General features: G+C 37.9%; 3 protein-coding genes and 1 pseudogene across 3 annotated transcripts; 2 read left to right on the top strand and 2 right to left on the bottom strand.

Annotated features, from left to right (window-relative positions):
• The first annotated feature begins 1039 nt into the window (after positions 1 to 1039).
• On the top strand, positions 1040 to 2976 carry LOC131776130 (14-3-3 protein beta/alpha-B pseudogene; annotated as a pseudogene).
• Positions 2977 to 5131: 2155 nt separating this feature from the next.
• LOC131776134 (14-3-3 protein beta/alpha-A-like) lies at positions 5132 to 6358 on the top strand. Its single transcript, XM_059092275.2, has one exon. The coding sequence runs from the start codon at positions 5233 to 5235 to the stop codon at positions 5986 to 5988; it is 756 nt and encodes a 251-aa protein (XP_058948258.1). The 5' UTR covers positions 5132 to 5232; the 3' UTR covers positions 5989 to 6358.
• Positions 6359 to 7258: 900 nt separating this feature from the next.
• Positions 7259 to 11640, bottom strand: LOC131776166 (DNA polymerase iota). Its single transcript, XM_059092326.2, has 3 exons — positions 10899 to 11640; positions 10145 to 10382; positions 7259 to 8753 (listed from the first exon to the last, which is right to left on the bottom strand). Exons 1-3 carry the CDS (start codon positions 11571 to 11573, stop codon positions 7729 to 7731), a joined length of 1938 nt encoding a protein of 645 aa, XP_058948309.2. The 5' UTR covers positions 11574 to 11640; the 3' UTR covers positions 7259 to 7728.
• A 495-nt stretch (positions 11641 to 12135) lies between these two features.
• LOC131776148 (large ribosomal subunit protein eL27) lies at positions 12136 to 15415 on the bottom strand. Its single transcript, XM_059092297.2, has 4 exons — positions 15368 to 15415; positions 14832 to 15096; positions 13454 to 13564; positions 12136 to 12230 (listed from the first exon to the last, which is right to left on the bottom strand). The coding sequence occupies exons 2-4, from the start codon at positions 15080 to 15082 to the stop codon at positions 12182 to 12184; spliced, it is 411 nt and encodes a 136-aa protein (XP_058948280.1). The 5' UTR covers positions 15083 to 15096; positions 15368 to 15415; the 3' UTR covers positions 12136 to 12181.
• Between the last annotated feature and the right edge of the window lie 379 nt (positions 15416 to 15794).

Genomic DNA, 15794 nt, shown 5'->3' with positions numbered 1-15794 from the left:
TGTTCATGCGTGGATTAGAAATGTAAGCGCTTTACCCGCTTAACCCATTAACTCCCATAAGTGACCAAGAGAGAATTTCTCCTTACAATATCAATACAATATCAACCCGAGATAAGTGATGAGAATAAAGAAAAATATCAATTTGGGGATAATTAGTAGATCCAATACTAAATTCTTTGAACTACCATTATACGAATTGTATGGCTAACAGTAAGGAGAATTACAAATTTGATCTGATAGTAAAAGGGTTAACCGAAGCTAGGAAATTTTTTCCGGAGTTTTCATCTACGCAACGACAATTTTTGTGCTTCTGAGGAAAAAAGATTTTTGTAGTTCGGAATGGCCTCAATGTTTGGCTGAGAAAAATTTATGCGATATTACGTACCAGCAGAAGAACAATACTCAGAAAAAAAACCAGATATTTGATTTCTTGGTCATTCATAGCACATACATTATACTTTTCATTAATATTTCCCTAGAAATCCTTTTTAATCTTGGATGCATGCACCTCATTACCTATAAGAGGACATACATCAAGCTTTCCCATTTCCGGAACGAGGTTTTATTTTCTTCGCTATTTTTTTCTGTGAGCAATTTTGAAAAAACATAAGGTGAGATTGATTCAACATAAGTGAGAAAAGAAAAGTGTATGTTTTCCGGAAGTTACGATAGCTCCGGCCGGAGACTGATTCGGAAAGTCTTCGACACGCCTTCGAACAACTCAGAGACTTCTAGTAATTCTTCGCTAGTCGTCATATGGGCTTTTTGAATTGCACTCATCAATATTTTTTGTCACTGACTCAAAAAGAGTTGGAAGGAACGTTGGCAGGTGCATCAATGAATATAGTAGTCTCCATATGATAATGGACACCATATTCGAGAAAAGTGTACGTGTCAAGAAAGAAGAAAGCAGAATTCCGAAGAAATGAAGTGAGAGCAATTTTTCATAATTACGTCATGCTTACCACTTCCCGGTTAGAAAGTTTCCCGGATGCCAACTACGATCATGATTGGTGGAAAACCGTGCATTAATCTGTAGAGGGAAGACAGCTCCCATCGATCGAAAGGCGTCCATCTGCTTGTAGAAGGTTTCGAGTGTGCTTGTTATAGTTATTATTGTTACCGTGAATTGGACGCCATGTCGAGCCCTGCCGATTTAGTTGCGAAGGCCAAGCTGGCTGAACAAGCTGAGCGTTATGATGATATGGTTACATATATGACAAAATTAGTGGAATCAACTAAGGAGGTCCTTTCTGACGAACAGAGAAATCTACTTTCAGTGGCTTACAAGAACGTGGTAGGAGCAAGAAGGTCTGCCTGGCGAATTATTTCGAACTTAGAGGATAAGGCAGAGGGTGACGAAGTTAAAAAGGGAATTGCGAAGAGTTATAAGCAGACCGTGGAAGGTGAACTGAAGGAAAAGTGCAACGAAGTCCTTAAATTGATCAAAAATCTACTGGCTGTGGTGGAAGATGCTACGAACCAAGAAGAAGCTAAAGTTTTCTACTACAAGATGCAAGGAGATTACTATCGCTACCTTGTGGAGATCGAGGATAATGATTCAGATGATAGGAAGACGCTGAGCGAAGAATCTAAAAAAGCTTATGAACAAGCTAATGAGGAGAGTAAAAAATCTTTGTCAGAAACGAACCCCATCCGCCTTGGATTGGCGCTGAATTTCTCTGTGTTCTACTACGAGATCGAAAACAACTCCTCAAAGGCATGCGAGCTGGCAAAAACAGCCTTCGACGATGCGATAGCTAAACTGGACGACGCAAAAGAAGATTCTTACAAAGACAGCACCCTGATAATGCAACTTCTCCGCGATAATCTAACTCTGTGGCAGTCAGAAGAAGATGGCGAGCAACAGGGAGACGATTGATAAAGGAGTTTGGAAGCGTTTGTGTACTTTAGACTACAAACTCAGCGCTGAGAATGACTGAGTGGTTTTCATTGGAAAGAATATTCACTTACTAATTAAGAGTCGATAGAAGCGGTGACGGAAATCAATACTTTTGCTTACTGGTTCTTTCCTGACCAGTTCCTTCACTCATGTTTAGATGTCATTGATTTGGTGTAGCGCAAGATAGACCTCTGGAAGTTTTCAAAGCTTTTACATAATTAACGGTGAATGCCATCTCAGCTAATATTAAGACAGAAATATGTGAATTATACGTCAAGAAAGCAACGTTCTTATGGTGTATAGTGTAATCTTGTTTGCATATAACATTATAAAAAAATTGTAAAGTTAATTCAAAGTCAATTACGATTCAATTCTTTAATGTGCTACACTTTGTTGTTTGTCTAAGTCCTAGATCTCCGATGCTGCTCACATTAGGCATACTTACTAAAGAATGGAATACATTATAGATTAATTAAAGTGTGACTCTGAAAAGTTTCGTGGTATGTCACTAGGAAGCGCTATTTAATGGTAATATATAATTAAGGTGAAATATCGTGCTTGTTTATATTGACGTTTAATTCTGAGCACTTAGTTGATAGTATAACATAAGCACTTTACTGTTGGATAATTTTTCGTGTACTCAGGGTGAATGAATATTTTTTCCGGTAATTTTTTTCTCTACTTTATTTCTGTGAAACTGTTGACCACTATGGCAAGGTGACTTGCCAGCATGAACAGTGAATTTGTTGTTAGTGGATTTTGTTTAATGGAGGGAATTTTTTGCTCTCTTCTCCTGAGAGACTCATGGCTTAAATCTGCTAGGTTTTTTTTTTCATATGGTAGTGATCAACATAGTGGTAGTGATGAGGACAGAGTTAACTGTACTACCAACCAAGCTTTTTTTCTCCATTTTTGATATGATTTATCAGGTAGTGATTCAGAGCAGGGTCATTCAGTTTTTTTGACCACTGAAAATCAGAGTTGATTTTTTTACTGATCTGTAATTTCTGAAAATGTGACTGCTATAATCAATGTTAGTTTGGCTGTGAATTACATAAGAATAACCACTCTGATACTTTTTTTTTTTAATTGAATATTACCTAATTGTGAGAAAATTGCCAAATAATTAATTATGTAATTTAGGTAGCATTATTAGGAATTATATTATACATTGTGTGATCAAATGGCATTTGAGCAGCTTCCTTTTTTCCAGTTTATCTGACCTCAATCACTTTCTTTCCCATGTTGCAAGTATAGAAACATGACTAAGAGTAGGATCATATATATTTTGCTTGAAAATTCGAGCATTATGCTTCCAAGTGTTGTCCCTGAAAGCATGCACTATGCTCATGATTATGACTAACTGAACTGAACCCTTTCACTCCCAAGATCTCATCAGTAATTCTCCATACTGTCTGCTGTACAACTCTTATGATGTTGATTCGGGGAATTTGGCATAGGATCAATTAATAATCTCCTAATTGATATTTCTTTTTACTCCCATTACTTGTCTACTTGAAATTGTAATGAAATGCTAAGGAGAAATTCCATCTTGGTCACTCAAAGGAGTTACAGGGTCAACAGTGTAACCCTTTGACCCCTTAGAGTGACTAGTAACTAATATCTCCTTACACTATCACCCCAGAAGCATACATAAAGGTCATGAAAATAAAGAGGCTGTTGATTGTTTAACCAATTCTCCTTATCAGCACCTAAAGGAATTTATTGAGTCAGTTTGGAGAATATGCATGCTGATGCAAGGGTTAAGAGCCATTTAAACCTCCCCTCTCCCTCCCCGCTGTTGACAAGTTAAACTAGCGTTGGACGAAACGCTTTCTGCACTTCAAGGAAAACATTATATGAAACCAAATTCTCAGGCCACACATATTTACCCCTTGTTATCTCTTGCTGAGTACATGAGGTGTTAACCAGGCCTTTAATTGAAGTAACCTGGGCAAGAAAATTACAGGAAAGTACAAGAAATGGCATTTGAGACCAATATGCTGAAAATGAATCCAAAAACTCCATTGTAAAAGTACTTGAAAGGCAGTCTAACTCATTTATACTCAATAACTTTAGTCATTATTCTGGCATCATGCTTGATGCTCTGACCAACATTATACCTAAAATTATGCCAGAATAACTTATCTGAGCCTAACAATGAAAATAGAGAATGATGCATGCTGACTTTGATACCCTTGAGTTATATTTATGTGCTGTGCAGATCAATTTGAAGCTTCAACATTCCCTTCCCCCCCCCATGGGCATTTGACCGTTGTCAGGGGTTGGGAATTTTAAAACCACGTTTGAATGGGGTGGTGAATTTGGATGAGTGCAATACAGGCATTTTAACTTAAGATATGTTGGAGTTCAAAGGTAAAAAGTAAATTTTTATAAGAAAATGGCCTAGAAGAAATTTTTTTGTTTCAAGAATGATGCTTAAAAGCAAAAAGACCAACAGCAGCCCCAAATTTGACTTTGCTCAATGGTACAACATTCATTAGCTACACTTAGAATCATTCAAATAATATGAGGTATTTAAATGCAATTTTGGCCTGGAAAGGGGACAGGAATTTTAACGAACCAGTCTTCAAAAGTTTCAATGCCAAGGGAGGAATGTTGAAGCTTTGAATTGATTGATGTATAAGCTTCAATTTGGTAGGAGTGCAAGGGTGTAGCTAGGGGGGAGGGGGGGGGTCCTGGGGTGCATGTGACTTATCCTTTCTGAACCTTTTTCTAAGCAAACAACCTACAATATCTAGGTGGCAAAAACTGGTGAGTGCCCTCTGTCTTATACAGATATTTTATTTAGGGAAATAAAACCCGGATTTGCTTGAATTTGCTTCGTAAACTTCTTCAAATATATTGAGGACATGTCATGCGAGGACAACACGCGAGACTGTTTGAAAAGTCACGCGATCGTCACACGTGTGTGACGCGCGAGTGTGACTTGTCACAGCGAAACTACTAGCTATAAACTCATGGGACGAAGAGCGGGTTTCGGGAAAGCGAGGGCAGATTTTTTTCTTAATTTGCTGCGCGTGTTGATCATTTGTCGATAAATTTTCCGTATCTGCTGTAGATAGTATGCGATTCTTGTATATTTTCACAGGTATCGTCCAACACCCATTTCTATGCATTCCCGGTTAAAAAACCTCCCGGATGTTACTGGCGATGTTGATTGGCAGAAATCACGCAAAACTTCAGCTGAGACACGTGACCAAGGAAGAGAAAGAAGGCAGCTCCCTGCAATTTTACAGCGTCAATTGAAATTTGTTTGAGAGGTTTCGTTCTGGGTGGGTTGTAGCATTTTAAATTGTGAAGTCAAGATGAATCTGATAGAAGAAAATATTTACCGGGCAAAAATAGCAGAGCAAGCTGAGCGTTATGAAGACATGGTAACGGCCATGAAAAAAGTAGTGGAAGAAATGGGAGATAAGGCGCTAAATCATGAGGAGAGAAATCTGCTGTCGGTTGCTTATAAGAACGTGGTCGGTGCACGGCGATCTGCGTGGCGAATTATTTCAAGCATAGAGCAGAAATCAGACAAGGATAAACCGGAAAACGAGGGAAAATACCAATTCGCCGAAGAGTACCGTCAGAAGATTGAAGGTGAATTGAAAGAAATGTGTAATGAAGTTCTAGAGTTGATCGATCGTTACCTCCTTCCCAAAGAAGAAGAAGGAACTAGTACGGCGCAGTTAGAGGCGAATGTGTTTTACCTGAAGATGAAGGGCGATTACTATCGCTACCTGGTTGAGATTGAAAAAGATGAGGAGAGGGAAGCAGTTGGGGGAAAATCGAACGACGCTTACAAGTTGGCTCAGGAGAAGGCTAAAGCGGGCTTGAGTCCCACTCATCCCATACGGCTTGGCTTGGCGCTGAATTACTCAGTGTTCTACTACGAAATCCAAAACGACCCTGAGGAAGCCTGTAAGTTGGCAAAATCTGCGTTCGATGAAGCGATAGGAGAACTAGACAGTGTAGCAGAAGATACTTACAAGGACAGCACGTTGATAATGCAACTCCTTCGTGACAATTTAACACTGTGGCAGTCGGAACAGGATGATAGAGACGGAGAATGAAATCGTTACAATTTGTCAGTGCAAGTCCGCTCTTTATGCCTGGAACCAAACGACTGGGTGATTATCTGTGTATACTGGACAGGAGATAATGATACAGACATATTCTTTCAAATTCTAGTCAAACGGATTTTGGACGATTTAGAAATAGTATAGGTTGTTACGTATTTACCTTTCCCTCTGTACATTGTTGGTTGAATTTCAGTTATACTTCACAAGCAGTTGAACTATGCGATGCTAAACAAGTATTTGTATTTAAATAGCTAGGCGATTCGAAACCGTCCAGAGAAATTGAAGTGTGTTTATCTGTTCCTAACGAGGGATGATACGATGTTGTGTATGGAAGTGAATTAAAGTTTGTTTACTGCGTCAACTGACTTTAGTTTTCTATTTCAGTTCAAGCTAGTGCACAAAGGAATAGATCTATCGGGAATGACCTTTGAAATCACTTTTGTGTAAACATACCACGACAATATTCCTGAACTCTGATGAAGATTGCGAAATTGTTGGCCGCAAAACTGGGTCTCAGTGTGTTGGTTTTCAATTCGTTTGTAAAGCTTCAGACATTTGGCGACTTGACATGCTTTTATATTTCCCCTTGTCGCCGTTGATGTTTAAATTTTTTACTTTAAACTAATACAGCAACACGAGTATGTAATTCCCAGCTAGGTGACTCTTTTCTAGCCAACGTTCGGAATCGCCGATCTTGGGTTTCATGGAAGGATATCAACAGGGTAATCGAGATGAATACAAATTTACGACCATTTTTCACAGGAAAGTAATTGAAGATAGAAGGCGATGGCGAATCTAAACTTCTCTTCAAACCACTTGCAAGAGAAGTCCTTATTTATCGAAAATTATTCCAGTTTTGATGAAATGATCAAAGTCGTACGATTTGAATTTGCAAACTAGCCTATGTTGTAAAGAACCCTTTTTCAATATTACTAAAAATGATTATGTGATGCCACCTGGGCCTCAACTGGACAATGGTGTGGTAAAATTTAAAAAATTACTACTGGAAAATTATCTGCTCCATTGTACCACAGTGCTTAAAAGATTATTGCACAACAAGCTTGCACTTTGTTACTGTTTACTTGTTACTTTGTTTAAATTCTAGGAATTTGTTGCGTTCACATTAATCATAAATTTGGGTAAGTTTCTCCTCGTTAGATTGAACATTACATTCCTTAGATCTGATGGTAAATTCTCCCTTCTAGCAGCCTCACATTTTCTTGTAAATTAGTTACAAGAATTTGGAATGAAATCAAGATAACTGAGTATTCTCGTTGCCTGTTCACTGGGTAATCTAAGGATGTTACAGGGAGAAGTTACATGTTAATCACTTTTGAGAGTCAAGGCATTAACCTACAGAAGTAACCAAGGAGTAACTTGTACTTCCAATAGCACAATGGAAAGCAGAAAGTTGATGATAATAAAGAAAACTGTCAACTGACAGATATTTGATTCAACTCTTAAATGCTTTGCCCTAATATTCTTAATGTGTTGAAATTAGTAAGGAGACTAAATGCTTTCACTCCTAAGATTTAATAAGTAATTTTCCCTACTCTCTGCCATGTAATTCTATTGGTTTAGGTAGATTGTGTTTCTTCAGAAACAAGAAACAGTAGAACCCCACTGACTCAAACTCCTGAAAAACAAGCTCCAATTGGCAGGAATCTGAGTTGTTGGGATTAGTGTTGAATTTCAAGATTGGTACATGTCTGTGTAATTGGAAAGCCTCTTTTATTTAGGTGTTCCAGAGTCATCGTTTACACCTTCTCTAGTAAAGTATCTTTGAATTCCAGCACTTTTTTTCTCCTTTACAGTAACCCTCTTGGTATTCGCTGTTTCCTGGGCTGACTGTGGCCATTGTGCCTGCAACTCCCTCTGCAGCTCCACAGGCAACTCAGCAAAAACTGCAGGGTCTATGCCGCTGGGGCAAATGATAGCTGTTTGACTCACATCCTTGGTAGCCCCATCAACGTTTATTCCCTTTGGCTGGGTATGCTGTTTAGTTATTTTAGAGCTCCTCACTGGTTTCCAGTCCTTAGTTTTGGTTGTGCCAACCTTACTTGTTCTTTGATCCGATAATTTATCTTCACAGCTCTTGGGCAAAGCTTCCCAGTCTTCTCTTTCAAAGAGATAATTGCCCTTTGATTCCAAACTACTACATGATGTGACAGATGTCAGATTTGCATGTTTGCTGCAAGACTTTTGAAAAAAGTTTGAGATTTCTTTGGCTTGACCACTAGATGGTTTGTAAAAGTTTGTTAATGAAATTCCTAGAAGACTCAGGTGAAATGGTTTACTAACATCCACAACTTTCTTAAACAATGAGACACAAACTTCGAAGAGAAGATCTCCTGCTTTTTCCTCGTCAGCAAAACAAATTGCTTGTGGTAAAGCACTCTGACGACTCTCTCTTTTGTGTGACTTTTCACCTCTTCTTCGAATGGAGACTCTCACAGTTTGAGGTAATGTAGTACTGGAAGAAATTCTTGGAAGTATCCCTTTGACAAGACCCCTGAGCCTCTTTGTTGCATCCTCGAGTGTTGAACAACATTTAAAAGAGTCCTCATCCGTTATTGTTTTAAATTCTCGAGAGGGAGTAACTTTGCTCTCATCAATCCCATTGCAGAGTTTGATCATCAGATCTGCCAGTGAATGGCCAAATTCCTTTTCTAAGACTTGACTGGGACATGAAAGTAGGTCAGTAACAGATGAAATGTTAATTGTTTGAAGTTTTTTGGCTGTGCTGTGTCCAATACCTACATAAAACAAAATAAAGTGAAATCAGGTTTACATAACTGAAACAGAAATTCACAAATGGCATTCTTTTCTGTATAAGTTGAGATTACACAGTACAACAAGTAAAATAAATTTTAAAACTGGTAGTTGAGCAATCCTTTTACATGCTGAATTTTCAAGAATTCCAAGAGATTTTAGTAAGAAGTACTACAGGCAGTAAATTTTACTGCTGTTATCTGCTATTTTAGAGAGATCAGTGGATTGAAGTGGCAGATTTCACAGTGTATTACTAATTCTTTCAAAGCTTCATTTCTTGTTCTGGTTTAGTTTTTTTGTTCCCTGATTAGCTCTTTTCTTGAAACACAATGATATAGAGTCAACAGTAAGGAAAATTATAGAAAAAATGGATAATTAATCATACAGCGATAAAAAATGTTAAACTAGAGGAAACATAGCTTTTTTTTTCTCATTAGCTCTGGCCACACTGAACAAATTAGCTCTTTTCTGTGACCAGCATCTAATTTCTCCTGACAAAATCACCTCTAAATCTCACATTAAGGTCACGAGAATATAGGAAATGATCAACAACTAAAGAAGCTCTTGATTGTTGACTGTAATCAAATTCTCCTTATCAGAACCTTAGGAAATGTAAAGAGAACAGTGTGGAGAATATGCTAGTTGATTTTAGGGTGTGAAGGGTTGATTGAAAGTAAACCCAAACTCACAGGGACATGTGAGAAAGCTGCATTCTCCACCATAAATTCATTTCAGCCTACCAAAGTTTTTCCACCTCTCAAGGCTGGCCCGTTCCATTTAACGATCAGATCATGAACTAAAAATTTCTAGCATGTGATAGTTGATGAGGGCAAAGCATGGACTCTATCGTTCCTAGAAATCGAGACCAAATAATCTCATTGTTTGAGTATAAATTTATGAGTTGTTCAACACTTGGCAAAAAGAAAAGCTTGGATTTTCATTCCATTTTGTTTACAACTGCACCCTGTTATGTTACGCACTTTATTTGCTATCTCTTTCACACTTTGCACCCTAAGATCAGTTCTCATGTTCTCCATACTGTTCTCTATACATTTCTTTAGGTGCTGATTAGGAGAATTTGTTTAACAATCTAAAGCATCTTTAGTTGGTGATCATTTCCTTTATTCTCATGACCTTATGTTTGATTCAGGGGTGATATTGTGAGGAGAAATAGGATTCTAGTCACTCTTAGGGGTCCAAGGGTTAACAAAAAGATTCCAGATTGCTGTTCATCTCTTCATTATGAAATCACAGTTTTCATCAAAATGTGGTAAGAACAAAAAAGTGGCAAACAGGGTGCAGCCCAGTGTATCACTAATGTTTTTGCCACATTTTCATGTCTTCTGTGATCTGATTCCTTTTTCTTCTATAATACCTGGGATATCCTTTGCTTTCAGTCCTGACAACAAGCTCCCTGCATCCTCTGGAAGTAATGTTGTCTGTTTGTTGGGTTTTTTCCATGCACCTACAAGTTTAGCCAGGAGTTTGTTGTGAGCAATTCCTGCACAACAAGTCAGACCAACTTCTCGCAGAATTACTTGCCTGATCTCTGCTGCAATCAGTGATCCAATTCTTAGTCTCTCATGGCAACCACAAGGACATGCAGTAATGTCCTAGGACAGATAATAAATCCATAATTAATAGACAATCAATTGATTAAATAAATGATTTATTATAATAAAGATTAATAAAAAAATAATCGCAAACTCATCAATTACTTGATATCACATGATAATTGTTGATCAATTAGCTAAAATATTTAATAAATATCAATAATAACAAGATTGATAAAATTGATAATATTGATTCACTGGGCTGAGAGAGCAAATTACATCAAATCAAGTCAGAATTAAGTAAGGGTTTCATTCTAACGGTAAAATTGATAATCACAAAAACCTAAGCCAAAGATTTTTATCAATTTTTGATACTGATTGATTAATTTGTATCGAGAATTATTTATTACAATACGTTTTATGGAGTTTTGCAATTATCGCTTTGTAACGTCCCGTTTTAGGTGCAGATCTTCAAACACCTCACAACTTTGCTGCTCATTTTTTTCCAGAACTGGCTCTTAAGACTCGCACAAAAAAGCTCACGATGCATGCAATGGTACAGTTTAATAGTCAAACCTTATCTTTGCAATTTTCAACCCTGCTTGCGTACAAACCCCCGACATATTCCCTCCTTCCAGACGGCAAAGCCAACTCGCGTGATTTCACAAGTTCAGTCACATCCAAAAAGTTCTCATCCATCCCTAATCTTTCTACCAGGGGTGTGAACCTCTCTGACAGCAAGGAGTGGACCCGTCCAGAAAACTCCCTGTAATTAGTCAAATCTTCCCCGTTAACTAAAACCAGATCAGGACATGTCTTTTTGGCATCGCTGATGTAAACAAGTTTTTTCACCCCTCTTTCCCTAGCGACATAATTGCAAGTGACCACGATATGTTTCTGTTGAATTCCTAGGGGTACGTCTCTCAGTTCAGGTCGCCGGATCATCTCGACTTGCGCGTAAAAACAGTCGATGTCAACATGAACAATGGTTCTACTGTGACCCAAACAAGACTCAAACTGGGTTGAATGCTTCCGTGTGGAAGACTGCCCATTTTGATGAGTTTGTGTAAAGCTAGAGTCGTCCATTCGGCGTCTTTTCGCCGGAAAAATCACAGACTGTCTGCTATGACTACTGACATGGGGTCGGGAAGAGAAGTCTTCATCGCCCTCTTCATCGTCAGTAGGTACACCCCCTTCGTAGGAATAGTCATAAGATGACCGAAAATCTTCCCTACTTGCATTATAATCCATCACTGCAAAGGTGCATAACCCTCGAGAAACTACCACAAGATTAAGGATGACTGGCTTTAACCTTCCCGCTCCAATAGCACATGAAGGCTTAGACACCAAGCCTTCACCTTGATAAGCTGCTTCGGGAAATCCCTTGGAAAGTTCAAGGGACGGGCTGTCCGAACACGGCGGACACACGTCAGGTATGCCCAAGCAGATCCCTTTTGGCTGTGTATTTCAGAATCAAATTATTTTCTTTAATAAAGCTCCAAAAGAAAATGGTAAATCAACAGGATACCTCTCTTGAATAAGTTCTGTTTTTATCCTTTACCTTACTTTTTTTCCCTTTCACAGATTTCTATGAACGTTTCAACCATCATTTCACATATTTTGCATTGGGGACTGCCGTTGTTTCTCAAGTTTTCCTTTGAAATTTTGCACAGGAAATTGGTGTGCAGATAGCTAAAACTGATCCACTCTCACATGCCTAATTTGTAACCGCTGTGTTGCCATATAGTGAAGTACATTGTTAAATCTGTGCTGGGGTTAGCTGTCTGAGATCAAAGAACCATACTAGATGACATTTGTGTTTCAGTCTTTATTTCATTATTTTTTTACAAGGTTGGTGATTAGAACCTCAGCTTTTGGAAAAACCATTTGTTCTTGCCCGACTTGTACCTGGAAAGAGACAATTTTGTTACTAAAGTACTTACATGAGTGGAGTATCATACAATAACAACTCAATCAAACCTAATTTACTTAATTAAAGTTAAAATAAAACTTGGCAAGAACAAGAGTTATAAACTCAACTAGTGTATTCAAGTCTTGATGAGAAGGTCTGAGCTTTAGCTGGTCATTGGATTTTGTTTTTGGGTTAACATCCACAACTCTCATAGCTCTTTTTCTAACCAAGGGTTGTAAACGAGTCCTGAATAATTAACTGGGGAAGCCTGAAAAGAATTCTGAGAGTACCCAGCCATTTACCGGTAACCCATCCCAGGAGATTACCAAAACTAGTAGTTGCTTAACCCTTTACACCCAAATATCAGTATGCATATTCTCCATACTGTTCTCTCTACATTTCCTAAGGTGTTAACAAGAAGAATTTGTTTCAAAGTCAAAAGCTTCTTCAGTTGGTGATAAATTCCTTTTAGCTCATGACCTTTAAGTTTAATTCAGGGGTGATATTGTAAGGGGAAATTCAACACCAGACACTTATGAAAGCTGGGACAAGCTAAACCTGAATGAGCCACCTAGCTAGTGAGTAAGACTTAACCAAAATGACAGAGAGGAATAAAAAAATGGTCAACAATAATTAACTGTCAAACCCTTTAACCCCTAAGAGTGACTGGCATCTAATCTCTCCTTACCATATCTCCCCTGAATCAAACATTGAGATCAGGAGAATAAAAGGGCTTATCACCCACTTAAGACAATCTTGATTGTTAGACAAATTCTTCCTGTCAGCATCTTAGGAAATGTTTATAGAACAGTATGGAGAATATGCATACTGATTTTAGGGTGTAGAGGGTTAAGAGACCACGGCCCCATTGTTCAAGGGGTGGATAATACCATCCAACAGATAAATTGCATAAGTGGATAAGAGTTAACAAACAATAATGCACTATTCACTGCAAAGAGATTTATCCAGCGGATAGTGCTATCAACTATCAACCCTTCAAACATCAGAGACCAAGAGATGTGAGCAAATCACAAAACCACAAATTTATTGGCATCACTGATGAGCAAGTTTAGACCTCTCATGCCTAAAGAGTTTGTTTTTCTTGACAAATTCATATTCCAGGATCCTTTTTGGTAACATGGCTATCTAGGTTCCACAATCACATGGATGTGAAACAACAACAACAAAAACAAAAACAGAGTAAGGCTGGCATATCTACCTTTCTTCTAATTTCACTTTGGCTTCCCTTTTGGCTTTGCGTTTCAGTGCTGGATCTCTGAACACATCTTTATTAATCACCTGCTTGTCCAGGTTTACATCGACTGAGTACCTGCAGACAAAAGACAGGATTTCTCTATAATTATGAAATACACAGTTTTGAAATTGTTGGATAAAATTATTACCCTGGTAATTACAAAGCAGGCAATAAATTACAAGTTCACAAGAATCTCTGGACCAGTTATTAAAAATTTTTTCAACCCTAATTCATCTAAACTATGCTCTAAACAATCTTGAGTCAAACAGAAAATACCACCTAAATAGTATGTTTTTGCAAAACTGACAAAAGGGTTAAAATTGGGCACTAAAAAATCTATTCACTTTAAAATCCCACATATCAAGGATCTTATAAAACCCATTGATCCCAATAAACCTCAGACCAATTTAGTCCTTGTTTCAATGGCCAATCCTCTAGCTTTATCTCACCTGAAATTTTGCCATTTACCTACTCTGAAAAAGGTTATCACAAGCTGTTTGGAGTTGCAGATATATTAAAAAATCTGATCAAATGAGGGGCATATCACTTTGTCTTGCTCAACCCTGAGCCTGCAATTCCTTGAAGTGATTAATATGTTACATCACCCTAAAATATCCACACAATATCCAGCAAACAGGTTATGAAAGTATTTGAACTTATCTGGTAGAAGTTAGCCAAATCTAACACCAAATACCTGTAGCTAATTTGCAAAGAAATGTGAAGCAGCTAAAGGGGAGAATTAACATTCAGATCTTGGGAGTTAACCCTCTAACTCCCAGAAGTGATTAACATAAAACTTCTCCCTACAATATCCATACATTCTCCAGCAAACAGGTAAAGAGAATATTCAAACTTATCAGGTAGAAGCTGCTACCTTGATCTAGCACCTAGTTCTCATAACTAATTCACAAGGAAATGTGTAGCAGCTACAGGGGAGAATTAACAATCAGATCTTGTGAGTTAAGGGTTAAAGGATTAACTGACAAAGATTGAAGCAGATTAAGGTCGATTATTGCTTCTTAAAACTATCTCAGGAAAAATAAAATTGACAATACAATGACAAAGATGGTTCAACATTAATTCTGGGAACTTTGTGTAACAGGCAAATTACAGTGTTGTATCAGCTGAGTAACTTTTCAATTAACCCTTTAGGCAGCTAACTTCTCACAGCAATATCACCCCTGAATCAAACATAAGGTTATCTGAATGGTGGAAATGATCGCAAACTCAAGGAGCTCTTGTTTGTTAGACAAATTCTCCTTGTGCGTACCACAGGAAATGTATAGAGAACAGGATGTAGAACTTGCATTCTGACGCTGGGATGCAGAGGGTTAGTACTCACCTTGTGGGCATAAGATGGTTGTAGTTGTAAACTTTTACAAAAGGCTTTATCCTGGACCTCTTTGCCGTCTTCTTCTTTCCCATTTTCTTTGTAACTTTCAGTGGGTAGCGAGCAATCCCAGCCACGAGTGCATGACCGTAAGGTTTATCGCTGGTTCCATCGTCGTAATTTTTTACAATGACAGCCTTTTTGCCTGCATAACGTCCGTTTAAAACCAACACAACTTTGCCAGACTTGATGAATTTCCCCATGACTATGGAGTAATCTGTAAAAGATGCATTCGGCAGACTTTCAACGCAAAAACAACACAAAAAAATAAAGAAAGACGAAGGTTTGGAAGGACACGTTCAAATTGTATGTAAGTGATGGCTGAAATCATAACTGTTGCTCGCTCGATTACTGTGTGATATTCTTGTAAGTTTAGAAGTCACGAACAGTTTGAGATTTCAAAAGAGAGTAAGTACTAACAAAACTTAAAATGATTTATTTTCGATCCCGATGGAAGCGGATTGTTGTTGAATATTCCTCACACTCACCAGCAAAGATGGCGACGAAATAAGAGAGAACGTTTAGGTGAAATCCGCTGACTAATAACATCGCGCATGACACAGAACTTGCATAGTATTGATAAGAATAATAAGAATAATCACTTCTTTGATAATAATAATAATAATAATAATGATGATGATGATGATGATGATAATTAATTGATGAATAGAAGAGAGTACAGTTTAAAAGAGAAACGAAATCAGAAGGGACTAGAATTTAACACGCTTTCACAAGCCAACATTTGATAAAATTAGTGAGAACATTGCAGGGGTAGTTTAATCAATCACCAAATGGTTAACGGAAAAACACATGTGAGTAGTGTGCCACTATGATAGCAAGGATTTGAAGTAGACATCAACAAAAGATGCCCCATTAAAAGTTGTTTTTCGTCTCGTCACTGGCGTGGGACAAAGA

This window comes from Pocillopora verrucosa, chromosome 10 (genome assembly GCF_036669915.1).
Source record: "Pocillopora verrucosa isolate sample1 chromosome 10, ASM3666991v2, whole genome shotgun sequence".
NCBI classification, from domain to species: Eukaryota; Metazoa; Cnidaria; class Anthozoa; order Scleractinia; family Pocilloporidae; genus Pocillopora; species Pocillopora verrucosa.
The sequence above is the reverse complement of the archived record's forward strand: the minus strand, read 5'-3'. Positions and strand labels throughout refer to the sequence as shown.

Bases quoted from the DNA above. Each gene is read 5' to 3' on its own strand.
- LOC131776166 (XM_059092326.2), bottom strand. From the start codon at position 11,573: ATGGATTATAATGCAAGTAGGGAAGATTTTCGGTCATCTTATGACTAT. The intron at 10,383-10,898 runs GTTTGACTATTA...TATCTGTCCTAG, and splicing joins TTGAAAATTGCAAAGATAAG to GACATTACTGCATGTCCTTG. The intron at 8,754-10,144 runs GTATTATAGAAG...TGTTTTATGTAG, and splicing joins GAAAGCAAAGGATATCCCAG to GTATTGGACACAGCACAGCC.
- LOC131776148 (XM_059092297.2), bottom strand. From the start codon at position 15,082: ATGGGGAAATTCATCAAGTCTGGCAAAGTTGTGTTGGTTTTAAACGGA. The intron at 13,565-14,831 runs GTGAGTACTAAC...TTTTGTCTGCAG, and splicing joins AACCATCTTATGCCCACAAG to GTACTCAGTCGATGTAAACC. The intron at 12,231-13,453 runs GTAGATATGCCA...GTCTCTTTCCAG, and splicing joins AAAGTGAAATTAGAAGAAAG to GTACAAGTCGGGCAAGAACA.
- LOC131776134 (XM_059092275.2), top strand. From the start codon at position 5,233: ATGAATCTGATAGAAGAAAATATTTACCGGGCAAAAATAGCAGAGCAA.